We start from the raw sequence: 15,430 nt of genomic DNA on the forward strand, positions 1-15,430 counted from the left end.
CCCCTTCATGCACAGAGTTTCTGTGTCTTCTTCAGACACTGGACATCCTGGCATGCCCTGTTAAGGGATCAAATCTTCTGCAGTTTCTCATTATTTACCAGTTTAATTTCAATCAAGCAGTGTCTACCATTGAACAGTGTATCTCCACCACAGTTACACAATCATTAGTGAAAATAGTACTTTCCTCACCGTATCTGTGAAACACATACACTAAATTCTGCTGGTGCTGTCCTGCCACACATGCATACTCAACTTGGAGTTAGACTGCTTACATCTCTACTAGTGACAGAGGTGGGGCTTTTTCTTTTGACACATGCATGGCACGTTTTCACAAAGCAAATCTCTCATACAGTTCAAAGTGTTCCAGGAAAAAAAAGATGGATTTTATTTTAATCAACCAAAGCAAATAGGAGAAAACTTCAAAAACTCTCTGACAAAATTTCACTCTGCAGGAAGTGTTTATTTTAAAAATATGACCTTTCCTAGTCCACAAGGAGCTTCAGTTATACCAACTAGCTCAACATGAGGATGTGGGCTGGATGACTTCTAGCTGTCCCTTCAAAACTACACCAGTCTATAATTTTGTGAAGTCACAAACCCTTAAAGATTGTGTTTAAATACAGTCTAGGTATCAGTCTGGATACTGGTAAAGGGCAAAATTATTTAAGACATTATACCAAAATTCCTTATATCACAGATACAGCAAGTCTTAGAAAAGAGGTAGACACAGAACACATACTTGCTAATTATCTATGAACAAGCGGGTGGTGTCTATTCTGATACAACAGAGATACCTACATCAGACACAACTGTTTTTCAGCTGACATGGATGAGCATATGTAGAGTTTGCAGAAGCCTTCTAATACACTGCAGTTGAAACAAATGAAACCACCTTTGTTGGACCAAGCTGCTTCATATCCGTCTGTTCACTTGGAAGGTTCTCCTCAGCACAAATTTGACTAGATTCAAATTTTGAATTATCACAAATTTTGAGAAGCAGCAAAAAGGACAAGTAGACAAAACTGTGTTGCCAAATAATATGCATAAATTACAAGACTACAAATGAAATATGAATTGGTAATTTGTTCTAGAAAATTATGAATGGCAGAAAAACCCCAGCCAAAATTCAAATGTTGCCATATGTTGTCCAGCTATTGGGAACTCAGTGACTCCTAGGGAGCAGTAATTTGACTAAGAGTCAATCACTTGCACTACCTGCCAGGCAGGCGTCCCCAATAAGATGCCTCAAGAGACAGAGGCATTCAAAGACTGAAACCTCCTGCAATGAAGTCTTTGCCTAGCTTTGGAGAAGAAAGAGCAACCATTCCATCCTGAACTCCAAGTAGATGAGAGAGAAGAAGGTTAATGCTTTAAGATAGGTTTGTAGGAAAAAAACCCCCAAACATCTTAATGGATATTACTGATACAGAGCAGTTGTTGGGAGAGCTACTGCACAAATTGTCACTGCTTGTGTGACAGGGATCCAAGCCATGCAGGACAGGGTCCACTCTGTGACAGTCAAAGGAGTGGTCTTTGCAGTAAGACATCCCTTAGGAGATTAAATCTCAAGCCATAGTTGCAGCAGAAGGTATCAGGAAAGATGGTGCTGGGCATGGATTCAGTAAGGGACAGATCAAAGTGCCCATAGTGTGTCTCCTCTTTTACTTTGCAACACAGTCCTTGACTGTACTGAGGGATTTTGCTGCCTCTTGTGAATTAAGAGAAAATGTTCTGTACCTATATGCACTGGTGACACTGTTCATGCCTGGTTTACCTGTACATACCTGTGATAATAAAATAACCTGTGGCCTGCCCATTAAAATAATGCCTCTAACTTAGATGTTTAGGTCAACAAAACAGATTGAAAAATAGGGAAAATAATATACAATGGTGATAACAAGTACCAATTTTTACCTTTTGAAAATCACCCTCTCAACACATTTTCAACTACATCAGCTCCTTAGATGCTGGGAGAAAGCACAGAATTAGATACCTGGAAGTGCCAGAAGCAGCAGTCCATGAAACCACCTTTACAAAGTCTTCTGTGATGAAAGTTTGAAAAACATTTGCACAAGGACTACTCTTAACATAGCAAAAGGATGTGCTAAAAGTCATGTGTATATAACAAACATAATTAAGTAGTAATACAGACTATCAAATTTAAACAAAATGCACACACATTAACTACTTATTTTTCTTTTTATTCCATCCAGACAAGCAATTAATTACATCTCATTTGAGAACAAAAATGAATCAATGTGGCAAGAACTTGACTATTTGCCACGAGTTTTACTGAAATACCAGATATATATCAGAGTGCTATTTCTCATACCACAGAAAGCAAGAGTTTTTGAGGCAGCACCAGGAAGCACAGAGATTTTTTTCAAAATCAAAATTAACAAAACCCCAGTGGCTAGGTAGGCAACATATCATACTGAAGACTTGTTCTTAGAATCACCATTATCAGGCTGCACAGCATGCAAAGACTCAGTCTTGGTACAAGTGACATCACTAGCAACATGCAGACATGAACCCACTTTTAAAGTTTTTCCTCTTTTTTAGGAATTCTGAGGGTTCCTGCTCTTTGGTCTCCAGTTACGTCTCAGAAAGAGCTCTTCTCGTAGACAGGATCACAGATTTTCTTGGGAGGAGGGGTGGTAGTGGTATAATCAGTAATAGTTAAACATCTGAAATTTGGCCGAAATCATCATCTCCAGAAAGTTGTGTCATACTTACTGTCTTCCTGGTAATAGAGAAAGCTTTCCAGAGTAATGTTTAATTATTTCAAATAAACTAGCACTTCCTCTTAAAGTCCATTGCTCTCACTGGGATCTTTTGAGGTGGCATAGGGAAAAGGATATTTAAAATGCAATAGGTGTGTGGGAGTCCACAGCTACTTGCAACAAATACTGTATTTTTTATCATCAAGTTCCATTCAGTTCTATAAAGACAAGCTCATTATCCAAGCATGGTAAGTGTAACCCCATGGGATTCTTTTCTTTTGAAGGAATTTTAACATGAGAAGACATTTAATTTTTACTTCTCACTCTAGTCCTTCACCTTCTCAGTAACAGGTACAAATACATTTAGAAGTCTGTAACTACAGACACAAGGATGCCCTGTAAAAGCTGGTTACCAGAGTTCTTGAAATCAAATCTCACTGTGCACCTTATTCTCATTTGTATGGGAAGTGGAATAGCCTCTTCCCTTGTTCAAACCAGTACACACGTAATTGGGATCTCCTCTGGGTTCTGAAACTATGAAAGCCTCGTGTAGCTGCAGCAGTCTTACAGTAGGAACAATTTTAACCTAGTTTTTATCCTATCCCCTTATTCCAGGTTTCCTTGTTGAGATCACATCTTGTCAATGACCTGGGACATCAGGCAAAAAGAGAGTACTGAACTGACTGATGTTCATTCCACCACCAGGCTCTAGGTCAGGATTTGAAAAAAGGTAAAATGGGTAATCTTTCCAGAGAGACTCAGCTGTTATGGAAACATAACTTGATGCACAATTTTACCCCTAGCAACAGCCACAGAGAACAAATGGGTTGCTGAAAAAGAAAATTACACCTACTGGGAAGTTGGTGCACTATTTGTTTCTGTTCCCATTAAGAGCATGCAAAGATATCATCTACCATCACATTACACCTATTTAAAAGTTTATATTTACACTGTTAGCTCTTAAGGGTCCCACAGTTAAAAGTTTAACTTATTTCCAACCAGACAGACTTCTTGTCACCTCACCTTCAGTTGAAAAGCTGCAAATGGGGAGATGCAAATCTTCTTACCAAACTTGATTTTACTTCTATTTTCTTAAAGGACAACAATTCATTTTTGTTTTGCTAACACTTTTATATTGAAAGAAATTTTCATTAACATACTCTCAAGCAAGCTCCAGGATTAAAGGCATTCATGTTTAAAATACCCTGGCAAAACTATGTTTGAGCACAATCTGTTCTATGACTGGGTGCAAGTGTTTCTATGCTTAAAAAACTGTTACGAAAATATAATGAATCTTACTTGCATTATATCCTCCTGCTACCAAACACATGCAAATGTTATATTGACATGTCTGAAAGTGTTCTGCCTATTCACTAGGAAAAACTGCATTTGTGAAATTGAAGTAACAGGTTGGGCCTTAAAAAAAACTACAGCAAACAACAATTAGCAATGGTTCTATTTTAACATCAGCTGTGAATTATGTCTGATTACACAAACCAGTAGAGCCTATCAAAAAAAAGTGCAGCCACATATTTTTTTCTGAAAAAAATGAGGCCTTGTTAAAAATTTTTTTTTTTCTTTAGAAACAATGCTATTTTTAAGGATTTTCTTGGGGGCAAGGGGAGTGTCAAAACATAAAGCAAATGGTTTATTTGCTTGTATTCTGTTTTAACCTAAATTCAATGTTTGAGCTCAAGTTTCATCAGCCTTTCTTACAGGTTGTTTTGCAAATCTTTGATTATTTGAATGAAATCTTTTCATGTCAGCTACTTGCCCTCCTGTCTGATTGCAGCCTTGTGTTTGTTCAGAATTGCCAGCAACCATGGAACAAGCTTCAGGGGTGTTTTGAGGGCAGTCCTAATACTACAGGCCCCTCTACATCCTGGTAATTACAGCATCAAGTAAGGCAGAAATCCACTGAGTTTGTTTCAGACTCTCAAAAACTGTCTTCAGTTCCCATTTTGCATGATAAATAAACAGGATGTTAAGAAATAATGCTCTTCCACTGTTAAATGGTTAAAACAAAAGATCCTGTTCTTTTTCTTCCCCCACAAAAGGAGAAGGGTCATTTCTGAGGCTCACTGATAATTCAAGCAGCTCTACTGGCCCATCATATCCACAGTCATATTTTGAGATACATGATATGTTAGTACATAGAAAATCTCTGCAAGAACAACAGCTTGAAGAGGTGCCAGGAGAATGCACAAATGTCACACAGTACAGAAGACCCTTAAGTTAGCAACACTTCTGTTTTGATCTGAGCTAAAGAAAGCTGTTCTCAGAGAGGCTACAGACTCCAACAGGCCAGCATAGTGTATTCCTTCTGGAAAGGATGTGATTACTGCTTGTGGGTACTATTCCCACGGGAAATACCAAGGTTCAGCAATTGCAGTCAGAAACCAGAAAGCCTTGCCATTATTAAAGCTGCTGCAGTGTAGTGAATTGCAATGATAAGGCACTGCAATTACCTGAATCAGAAGGTTTTCACTGAGAAAACACCAGCTTTTGCATACCAGAATACCTGCAGAAGGAGGGAGGAAGGGTTTGAACTTCCCATATGACTGCACCTAGGTGAAGAGACACCTGTCTCTTTCTGTCATTGTCACATTATCCTTTTCAAAAAGAAGCTTGTTAATACACTGTCATGTTTTGAAGAAGCCTCTGGTCAATGACGATAATGCAGAAATCAGTCACAGCATTCGTAATTTACTGCATTTCCTTGAGAGGGAACTGAGACACAAGATCCATTTTCAGGAAATGGCTGACATTGCCGGAAAAATCCTAGTGAATGCTGCACCTACTGTTGCTTCAAAAAACATGTTATTCTGCTGGAAATCATTAGGAAGGAACACTCCTGACTTACAAACACCTAGGCATCACTCTAAAGCAACTGAAGCAATTGTTTGTGGATATCCAGACTATACCACTGCCATTAAGCAATTGCATATGGATGGTACAACTGCCAAGGGAGATACTGTATGAAAGAGCAAAAGGTCTTAACCGCATTGCTTTATCACTCTCTGAACAGAAATACACCAGGGAGGATAAAGGAGGCATATTTTCATGGCTGGTGTTCACTAAGCTTGACCCTTTTCATTACTGCCTGTTGAGGAAGGGTGACAGCTGTCAATCAGCTGACTGGGCCCTTTACTCATGAGCCTGTTATCTGTCTGGAGTCACTTTCTGGTGGAATACTTACAGATGGACACCAAATACCTAACAGATGGACACGCTTCTTCAGAGGAAGCACTGAAAGGCTTCACGTATCGGAAGGAAAAGGCATTCCTGTTAAAAGATACTGCCCACTGATGGCTAGAACACTAAGGAAGGAAGCAAGAGTACAGGGATGATAGGAGGTTTATAAATTTTTCTGCTCCAGCTTAAAGACAGTTTTTCTCCTCTACAGTTACTCTGAAAAAGCCAGCTCTTGCATGAAAAAGTATTTCTCTACTGTTGCCATCAGGGCTATGTTTATTTTGCTGAGAGAATGGTGAAGAAGATGCTATAAGGAAAAACATCGTTACCCAATTTAGGTAATTCAGATGTTTTAATGTAAAAGTATCATAAAAAACCACAAGCATTTTCATATCAATGAGGTTTTTTTTGTGTTTTCAGAGATAGTACTGATGCTGTGTAAGTAGTTGCACTTTGTGGAAAGATAGGCCATTCTCCATCATTTAACACTCTATCCTTCCTTGAAACATATCTACTAGTTATACATCATCTTGGAGTTGTTACTATCTGTATTTCATGACCAGAAAATAATTGCACGAATAATTATTTTTCCCTAACTGGGCTACCATTTCCCTGGGTCTAGTTTCAGCTCAGAAAAAAGGTATTTATTTGATGTTTGCCTCAGTTAGAAGAAGGTAATACTGGGGAGATCTCCTAATACCTGAAAACATCACTATAATCTAGTCCATAAAATGAAAATTATGCTGTTTAATCTGTGGTTATCTTGTGTTTCTGGAACTTAGACCTTTTACAAGGATATATGGCTGATCCATCTCCAACCATGAAGGCTTTTTGTCTATTCATTAAGCTTTGATCTATCCAGACGCTGAAGTGCTTATCAGTGAAGCTTTTACTGTCACTGACCTGAAAATGCTAGATAGTGAACTCACACAAGTTTTACATCATTATTTCCATGTACAATGTATGCAGTGGTGATTCCTGAACCACTGGAGAATTAACTGACTGTTTCCATGCTGCCTGCAGGCACATCTATACTTGGTCTTCCTTAAAATAGGAACTAGACAGAAGAGCATGGCATGCTTCTGCACTTGCAGCAAGTACTGCAAAGATGCAAGGAGAGTCTCGGGCACCTCACTCCACTTTACCAAGTGGCTACTTCCCCAGGAAGGATCCTGCTGCTCACCAGAAAAGGGCCCATCACCCTGGCAGCAAACAATACCCACTTCTAGTTGTCCATTATCCAGGCTTCCTTCCACGCAACAAAGAACCTGACAACACTTTAGAGAATGTGAAAGGAATCGTTCCTGCTCCTCTTCCAAGAATCTTGATGCATAATGTCATTAGTCCCCTATGATAAAGCTCACACTAATTTATTCTCTGCCTCAGCTCCCCCCCCAACAATAGTCTCATCAGCCTCCTCTATCATTCTTTACAGGGAAATTTGAAGCAAAATCTACAGCTGTAATACATCCTCCAATTTGGATTCAGAAAGATTAATGTACCTTGTCTTGACTTACATTAACAAACTTTGTTGTGATACTAGGTCTGTATCATAACAAAGTATTTTCGAAATAGATTACATTATTCAACCCATTCAACAGTGTATTCCCTTTAAATAGTCTCAACACAAACTATGTAAAGAAATGTTTCAAAGAAACATTTCAGAAGTTCCTAAAAACCTTTCCTAAAGTTTGAGAATTTCAAAACAAGACTGACATTCCAATATAAAATGAATTCCTTTTTTTTTTAATGGAATTTTTCACCATATAGAAGGGCTTTTTTAACAAGCTCTAACGATGACTATTCATCGCTATTAGAGAGCTCAGACATTCTATTCCCTAAAATCCCTTTCAAATAGACACTCAAGTCTTCAAATGGATCTGAACACAGAATAGTTACAGTCCCACTGCATCATGTTAAAAAGCAATTAGCTTAGCATTAATGAAAATGTAAAGGTAACCCCACTGCCTAAAGTTAAGGATCCCAAGCATAATCAGTACAACTGTTCAAAGCAGCCGTATTAGGAGACCTTCTCTCCATGTACTGTATACAGAACCTAATAATCTATTTTGGCATCTCAGAGGTTTACAGTGTGGCATTGTTAATACCCTTCTAATAGCTACATCCCAAGATAGCAGTACTCTAAAAGATTATATGGTAAAACACAATGGAATGCATGTCTGCATAGCATCAAGAAAGGAATGTGATGCATACTTGCACAAAATTATACAAACCAGTTTCTCCATAACATTTGATCCCACAACATATTCGCCCCAGATATTTATGCCTGTTGTTTTGGGGGATTTTGTTGTTCTCATTTTTTGCTTGGAAGTAAGATATACAGCATAAATTACCATGCTGTAATAATTACCATGTAATAAGAGGAAGAAACAGAAAATGTGCTTCTAAAATAAATGCTTCGGTATCTTTTTGCAGTGCCAATGTACTACTTTTAAACACAGATATTTTTCACTCAAAACCCACTAAGGAACAAGAAAAAACGCCCAAATATCTACATGTCTGTGGCATACGTAGCACAGTATCAATCAGAGGAAATCTAAAAAGGTGATGGCATATACTTGTGTTTGAACTACTTATCAAGGCACTTGAAACTCAGCCAATACTCTTCCTAGATCCTTTAGGAAGCCTGAAAGTATAGGTGAGAACTAGGCCAGGCTTCTGGTTCTTGCTGAAATTCAGACTAACTTTTCGCTACTGAATTAATGAAGCGACCCTGAAAAACTGGGAATCGGGCATATATTATTGTAGGAATGCACAGATGCTAGGATAGGAGATAAAGACCTAACTGCTGACATGCACACTCATATTGAAAGAGACTCTGTACATATTCCAATTGGAACACTGTGACCAAAGGTGACTATATTCTCTTGACCTTAACATTCCAGTGGGTGACTAGTTTTGCCTGTCTACGAAATGAAAACAGAGAAAGAACAGCTGAAATAGAAATGTAGTCCTGTTCCTTTTAATATTATCTAAAAACCACATGAGATCCCTGGCCAGCTCCTGGTAACTTCACATCGACCTACTACAGAAAAACAAACCAGAACTATCAGGCATTAGATACGATTGTAATTTGGATTTTGTTTGTCATGGCTGATTAAGAAAGACAGCACTGGCCTCAATAGCGATGTTCTAGTATCACACAAAATGGTGGGATTTTAACTAGAAAAGGCAGTGCATTGTTTATAGACTCAGTTGTTCAGAAAAAAGAGATTGTTTTTTCACATGCAGCTACAGTAGATGCTTTAAAAAGTAACCTTCCATTTTACACACATAATAAATAGTATAGAGGAGTTTACATACGTGCATGCAGAGCACACAAAGAACATGCTCATGTAAAACCATGCTCTGCAGTGTGAAAATATCTGAAATGAAAATAAACAGGGAAACCAGTCTCTGCAGCTCAATGCTTGCGTTTTTATTCTTAGTTCGTTTTCTGATATGTAAAATAGCTTAGAAATCCCATCTAGCACTGTACAGTCAGAAGCTCCTAAATAATGCCACCACTGCAAAACCAGCTCTGTAGAATCTCTGTATCCTACTGAAGCTAATCCTGTGCAATTCGTCGTCTCTTGCGATCTCCACCACTGACTCTATGGAATAATTTGTTCAAACAGAAATTTTCAGTAAAACAATCTAGTTCCTTATTTTCCTACATTGTTTTGGAATGTTTGTTAAGTATATTGTAGAATATACCTTTTTACACAATAAAATGAGAATACTGTATGGACAGTAAAATAAGGCAACATCACTATTTCCTCACATGTATATACTTCTCAACACAGTTATTTCAAACATGTTCAGCCTGTTTACAATTTCTGACTAATACTAGAGCCAAGTTAACGGTTTACTTGAGATGGTATTTCAGAAATGAAAGCAATTCTAGTGTTGTAGTAACAAACACCTCCAGAGGATGAAATGAGGTTTCATAGGACCAATGTCCTTTAAAAGTGACAATATAAACAAAGTATGTTTGCACACACAAGGACAACAGACATTATAAGGTGCTACATTACCAGCCACACCAGGAATTTCAAGCTGTCTGAAAGGGAAGATCATTTTCCTGGTGTTGATTTGCATGCATTGGTGGGTTGAAAGTACAGATGAGTAAGTTAGAACTCTCAGCTCCACTTCTTAAGGAATGATGGATTAAGAGAAAATGAAGCTGCATCTGAAATGCTCTTACCTGTTGTTTGAGAGCCTCTAAAGATTCAAATTCCAATTTGGCGAGTTTCATCTGGATATCTCTTGGTTTATCAGGAATTACAAAAGCCATGATAAACTTTATTGCTAGTAGCAAGTGCTGTGAAAAAAAGGAAGAAGAAAAATGTTGTTTTATAGAGTTTGAAGCATGAAGAAAACAGCATAATATTTCTAAATTTTAGTAACAGATGTATAAACAATGATTTCTTGCGACATGTACAACACAGCTTACTATAACCACGTTAGGCCTCAGCTACTCTGTATTTTTTCTGTTTGCAAGTCATTCATAATTTGAATCTAAACACACATAGTCTGCTTATTTTCATAATAATCCTATTTTTACTGTATATGATAACATTCTAAATGAATTTTGTATTTGTGATTCCAGATAAAATAACAGCTTTTAAAACATATTATTGGTGTATAGGAATTGAATTATGGCACCCAGTATATACAGCTTCAGAGTGAATTTTTTACATGTATACATATATATATAAATATACATACAAATACATATCAGATGGAATTATAACAACATACATATGTGCATACAGACATATATGTATGTCATGATACAAATGAAACAAGATATTGTAAAAGGTATGAACAAACAGAATTTCTGCATTAGAGAAGTTACTAAAACATAAAAGCATTCCTGAGAGCATCAGAAAAGAACAAAACTAAGTAAAACATAATCCTTAAAGAAGTGGCACACCCATGAACAGGAACTTTTCAGGAAATGGAGAAACATTCCATATATAAGATGTCAAATTAGTCATAATTTATTGCAAAACTTTATAATCTTATTTAAGAGAAAACAACCACGAAGTTCTGTTGAACCCAGTCACTGAGCAGTCTTTATATCACTCAAATATGCACTATCTCACAAAAAACAAATGCCAAACTGTCAAATCAGTGGTTTTGTTTCTTCATTTATGTCAACTACAATCTAAATAATAAATCTTCTTCTGTCAAGGCCTGAGCTGACAGTATGCTGCATGTTTGTAAGCAGGAACTTGCTCCTAGCTGAGAAAACCCTGACCAAGATAAGGCAACACTCAAATATATGTGCTTAACTTCAAGCATGTGCTTACACTGGCATGATGATACTGATGGAGGTGCTTAAATTAGATAGTACATCCAAGCTACTTCACAAATTCCCCTGGTTTTTTAATATAATAGGGAGCAGAGCAGTGCTCCTCCCTGAAATACCATTTTGCTGAACTGTATGATCTTGATGGACTTGGGCACATGAATAACAACATAACAGACCAAAAATCCCCCACATTCTGGTATTACACAAGCAAGAAGCTAATGAAAACACTATCGACTTCACAGGAGCTGTAGTGAAACTCTAAACAAGGCAATATGTAAGGGTTAAAGTAAAAAGTCAGATTATGGTAACAAGAGAACAACGACAAAGAGCCATACATTAAAATATTCCTTAAAATGTATTGCAGAAACATAGTAGGTCTAGGAAACAAAGTACAAAGTATAAAGTACAAAGTACAAAGAATAATACTTTCTGTAAAGAGGTGGAAGGGAGGCTAAAAATTGATACAATGAAAACACAAAGAGGTTAATGAATCAATTGGCACGTCTGCTGTGCAATGCAATGGTTAATATGACATTATTAAAAAAATTATGTCAACAGTAAAATATTCTCTCACTCATTTAGATTTTCTTTTCCCCCTCTACTTAATACCGTCTGCTACTGAGAAATTTTTCTTCCAAAAAAATGACAGCAAACAATGTTGGTTTATGCTAGAAGTATACAGCAATAAAAAGTCAGCTTGTATCAAAGTATCATGTATCAAAGTCAGCTTCGGAGGAATGTCTTAAATGAAAGAAAGTAAAATGCTGAAGACAATAATTGAACAAGACAAACAATACTCCTGTACAGAATAGAGTCATAACTACTCACAGACTGAAGGGGAATAACTAATCTTCAGATAAAATTTTGGTATGGCAATGTGAAAATAAAGAGATCAAATTGGGAATAACTCAAAACAAAATAACAGGATTGGGCTAAGGCAGAACTAGCAATATTTGAGGAATTTGGAAACGGATATTTATTTGGAAAGTTACAATGGACAGTTAAAAAAAGACTCAGCATCACACAAAGTCACTTCTAGATGCCCAAAGTCCTTTGGGCTGGGGTTCATCTCATATTGCTCAACAAAAAAAATTGTATTTTTAAAATTATAATAAGGAGTAAAAATCAAATTTTGCAAATGTAATTATTCAAGCACTGCCTCTTGAGGAGTTTTGAAAACATAAACCAAGTGAGTAACTTTACACAGAGTCTTCAAAGTAGCTCCAAATTCAAACAGCTTTTAAGAAAATAGAACAAATAATTTCAAGGAAATGTAAATAACATTATGGAGGATAAAAACTGACTAAGTTTTTCCCATTTTTGATACAGGTGAGGAAGGAATAGAAAAGACATCTAGGGAAACCAGAATTAAACCCAACAAAAATACTGACGTTAATCCCGGAAAACATTGTATCTTTTCAACTAAATTTAGAAGGGCAACATGTTTTAATTACTTCACCATGTGAAGAGTTTTATTTAGCTGCTTGTCAGAAATTAGTTTTCATGCTAACACAAATCAGCCAACAAACACAAGGATACAGTCTTAAACATGAAGGCAGAACCTCTGACAGTCTTCAAGCCAGAGAGGGATCAAAAGTTGGAGTACAGATGTGGGAAGTCACTACTTTTGCCTGCCCCACTGTCATTTCTTTCCTAGGCATCCACTAAGGGCCATTGTTTAAAAAAAAAACAAACAAAAAAAACAGGGTTAGGAAGACCTTTGCTTTATTCCTACGAATGGTTTTTAAAGTTCTTTTTCCCTCCCATGAAAACAAAGCTTTACCAGTCAAACTGCCCAGACTGCGTGTGGGATGTCCCTCTGGGCAAGTCTTGTGACTCAGAAAACACACTGGACCTAACAGACTGCAAACTGATTTCAAGCCCACCTCATAACTCCCATGAACCTGAAAAATGATACCAGATAAACAGCCTCCGTCAGATAACTTTTCCAGCTGTTCTTATTTGCAAATTTGGAGCAGTATTAATAAAACTGTCAAGGTAATTGTCAAGGCAGAAATTATGAATCTGGGTCACATGATCCATGAAACCTCTTGAAAAGAAATGGATCTATTTTATTAACAGTTTATACTTCATTTTGAAATTGTAACTTGACAAAGGAAATTTAAGCAGTTATTCAAGAGAAATTGAAGGAAAAAGTAGGGAGTCGAGTAGTTGAGTTCATTGTATCAGTCACGTTCCCATACTGATTTCTTAATCTTGTTTAGTGTAACTCCTGCAAGTCAGATCCACAAAAAGCAGACATCAGCTTTCAAAAAAGAAATGTCTTAGGAGTATAGTATAAATCACTGGGAAACAACAAGACTTGCTTTCATTACATTAACACTAGTATGAATATGTTATAAAACCAAAATACTAAAGTTTATCCAAATTTGCTATACTAGTGTAAATGTACTTGTTCAGTACTATTATTTCTTCATAGAGATGGTTTTTTGGTTTGTTTTTTTTTTTTTTTTTGTTTGGGTTTTTTGTTGAAATCGGGTTACAAACCCAACCATTATTTCTAACTGCAACCATTAAAAAGCAGTGTTGTTTCCAAGAACATGCCCTTTATGATCACAAGAGGGCTATTCCACTGTGAGCAAAACCCAGGGTAACATTCCCACAAGCTGTAAGCTCTTCAATGCCAACAGCAAAGTCCCCTCTTATTTTGCAATGTGCCAAGCAAGCACAGAAACAGCTCTGAATCTCTTCCCCCTGATAAATGCAGCGCCATCAAACTCTTGCGGTCCTGTGCCAGGTGCTTGGCGAGCCAGAACTATTCTGTTCTGCAAAGCCACCAACAAGAGCAGAAGCAGCAGCTGTGTTTTGCAGCAGTGGGTCCCCAGTCTCACCTCTTCTAAAACAGAAACTGCAAATTAGGGTTAAATTCCTGGAATTATGAACAGCTAATTTGATTTCTGTACTTGTTTTACCACAGCAATTCCTGACAAAATCTGCTCAACTGAAGGAAAAAAAGAAAGAAAATAACATAAGCAGTAGCTGTGTTGCTGGTCAGCTGATGAAGAGTATGCCAAACGTCAGCTTGGGGAGACCTTAATAGCATTTTGCATCAAAAGCCTATTCTATAATCTACTATTTATAGAAACTTTCAACTAAAATCAGAAATCTGGACCTAGACCGGCCCAGAACCAGTCCACACTCTGAAGCGAGGTGGTCTTTGGTTACTAACTCTGCACAGGTGAGGAACCCTACACAAAAGCCAACACCCGAGACTGGCACCTCACTTGGAACCTCTGTCCTCTGCTGGCCTTTGCCAAAGGAAAGGCATCACAGCAGAATCATGTTGCTGTCAGAGCAGAAGGCAGGGAGATCATTAGCTAGCTTGCTTGCTAGGACTCCAGATCAAGGAGAAAAAAAGGCAGGAGTAAAGTGAAAAATAATTCTGTCAAGGGAGCAATACAGGCAAAGAAAAATTTTCATAAAGCTCAGAAGTTGAAATAAATTAAACTGTCTTTAACAGGCAGCAATAAATTTATGAGCAAGTATTTCTGCAATATACCTAAGAAGAAAGCATGACCAAACCTTCCTTCCCTCCTGTTGACTGAAGTGGCTTCAATAGAGAGTCTTGCTAAGAGAGAAGAATTATCACAGCTGAGGGACTTTAAAAAGGGCCTTTCTTCTGCTAATCCAATAAATGCTGCCTTTAAAACCACATATCCCATATATTATTATGAAATTTTTCTTTCAAAATTTTACTTTATCCACAGACATGGCCAAAATCCTGAGGGGGGGAGGGGATGACAAAAAAGTTATTACATGTTGGTCTATTTCATGGCTTCTTCACCTCTCCCATTAATTTTCTTTTCCACAAACATCCACAGGCACACACCCACAGTCCGAACACCTGCCACAATCTGTAAGCTCCATCTACCCTATTTATTTATTCCCAAAGCAGCATAGCCCATTTCTCCCTCATTTCAGCCTCCTCGCTGCTGAAACTCCAGGGAAACACTACAGCTGAAGTGCAGTCTTCCTACCTCAGATCCAATGTCTCTTGCCACTTCAGCACAGTGAAATCTGTCTCAGTTCTCAACTGAAATATGCTCAGTACAGGTGAAAAGTTCATGCACTTACACCTGATGCCCTCCTTTAAGACACTACAAAGCACATAAACCAGAGATGCTTCAGAAGCTTGTAGCTTTACCAAGTTGGACAGTTTTCTAATAGGAGC

The 15,430-nt window shown here is 37.5% G+C and overlaps 1 protein-coding gene across 4 annotated transcripts in view; it reads right to left on the reverse strand.

Moving 5' to 3' along the window:
- The window catches only part of ANO10 (anoctamin 10), a 122,236-nt gene that overhangs the window by 31,046 nt on the left and 75,760 nt on the right, over positions 1-15,430 (reverse strand). For 2 of the 4 annotated variants that reach the window (XM_039571227.1, XM_039571223.1), the window contains 2 exons: positions 10,126-10,242; positions 9,170-9,532 (listed from right to left, as the gene is read on the reverse strand). In XM_039571227.1, the coding sequence (XP_039427161.1) occupies positions 9,185-9,532; positions 10,126-10,242 (465 nt within the window). In that variant the 3' untranslated portion in view covers positions 9,170-9,184. Of the gene's footprint in view, positions 1-9,169; positions 9,533-10,125; positions 10,243-15,430 lie in introns of those variants that run through there. The other 2 variants (XM_039571236.1, XM_039571232.1) reach the window with 1 other exon arrangement.

Source organism: Corvus cornix, chromosome 2, assembly GCF_000738735.6.
Source record: "Corvus cornix cornix isolate S_Up_H32 chromosome 2, ASM73873v5, whole genome shotgun sequence".
Classification (NCBI taxonomy): domain Eukaryota; kingdom Metazoa; phylum Chordata; class Aves; order Passeriformes; family Corvidae; genus Corvus; species Corvus cornix.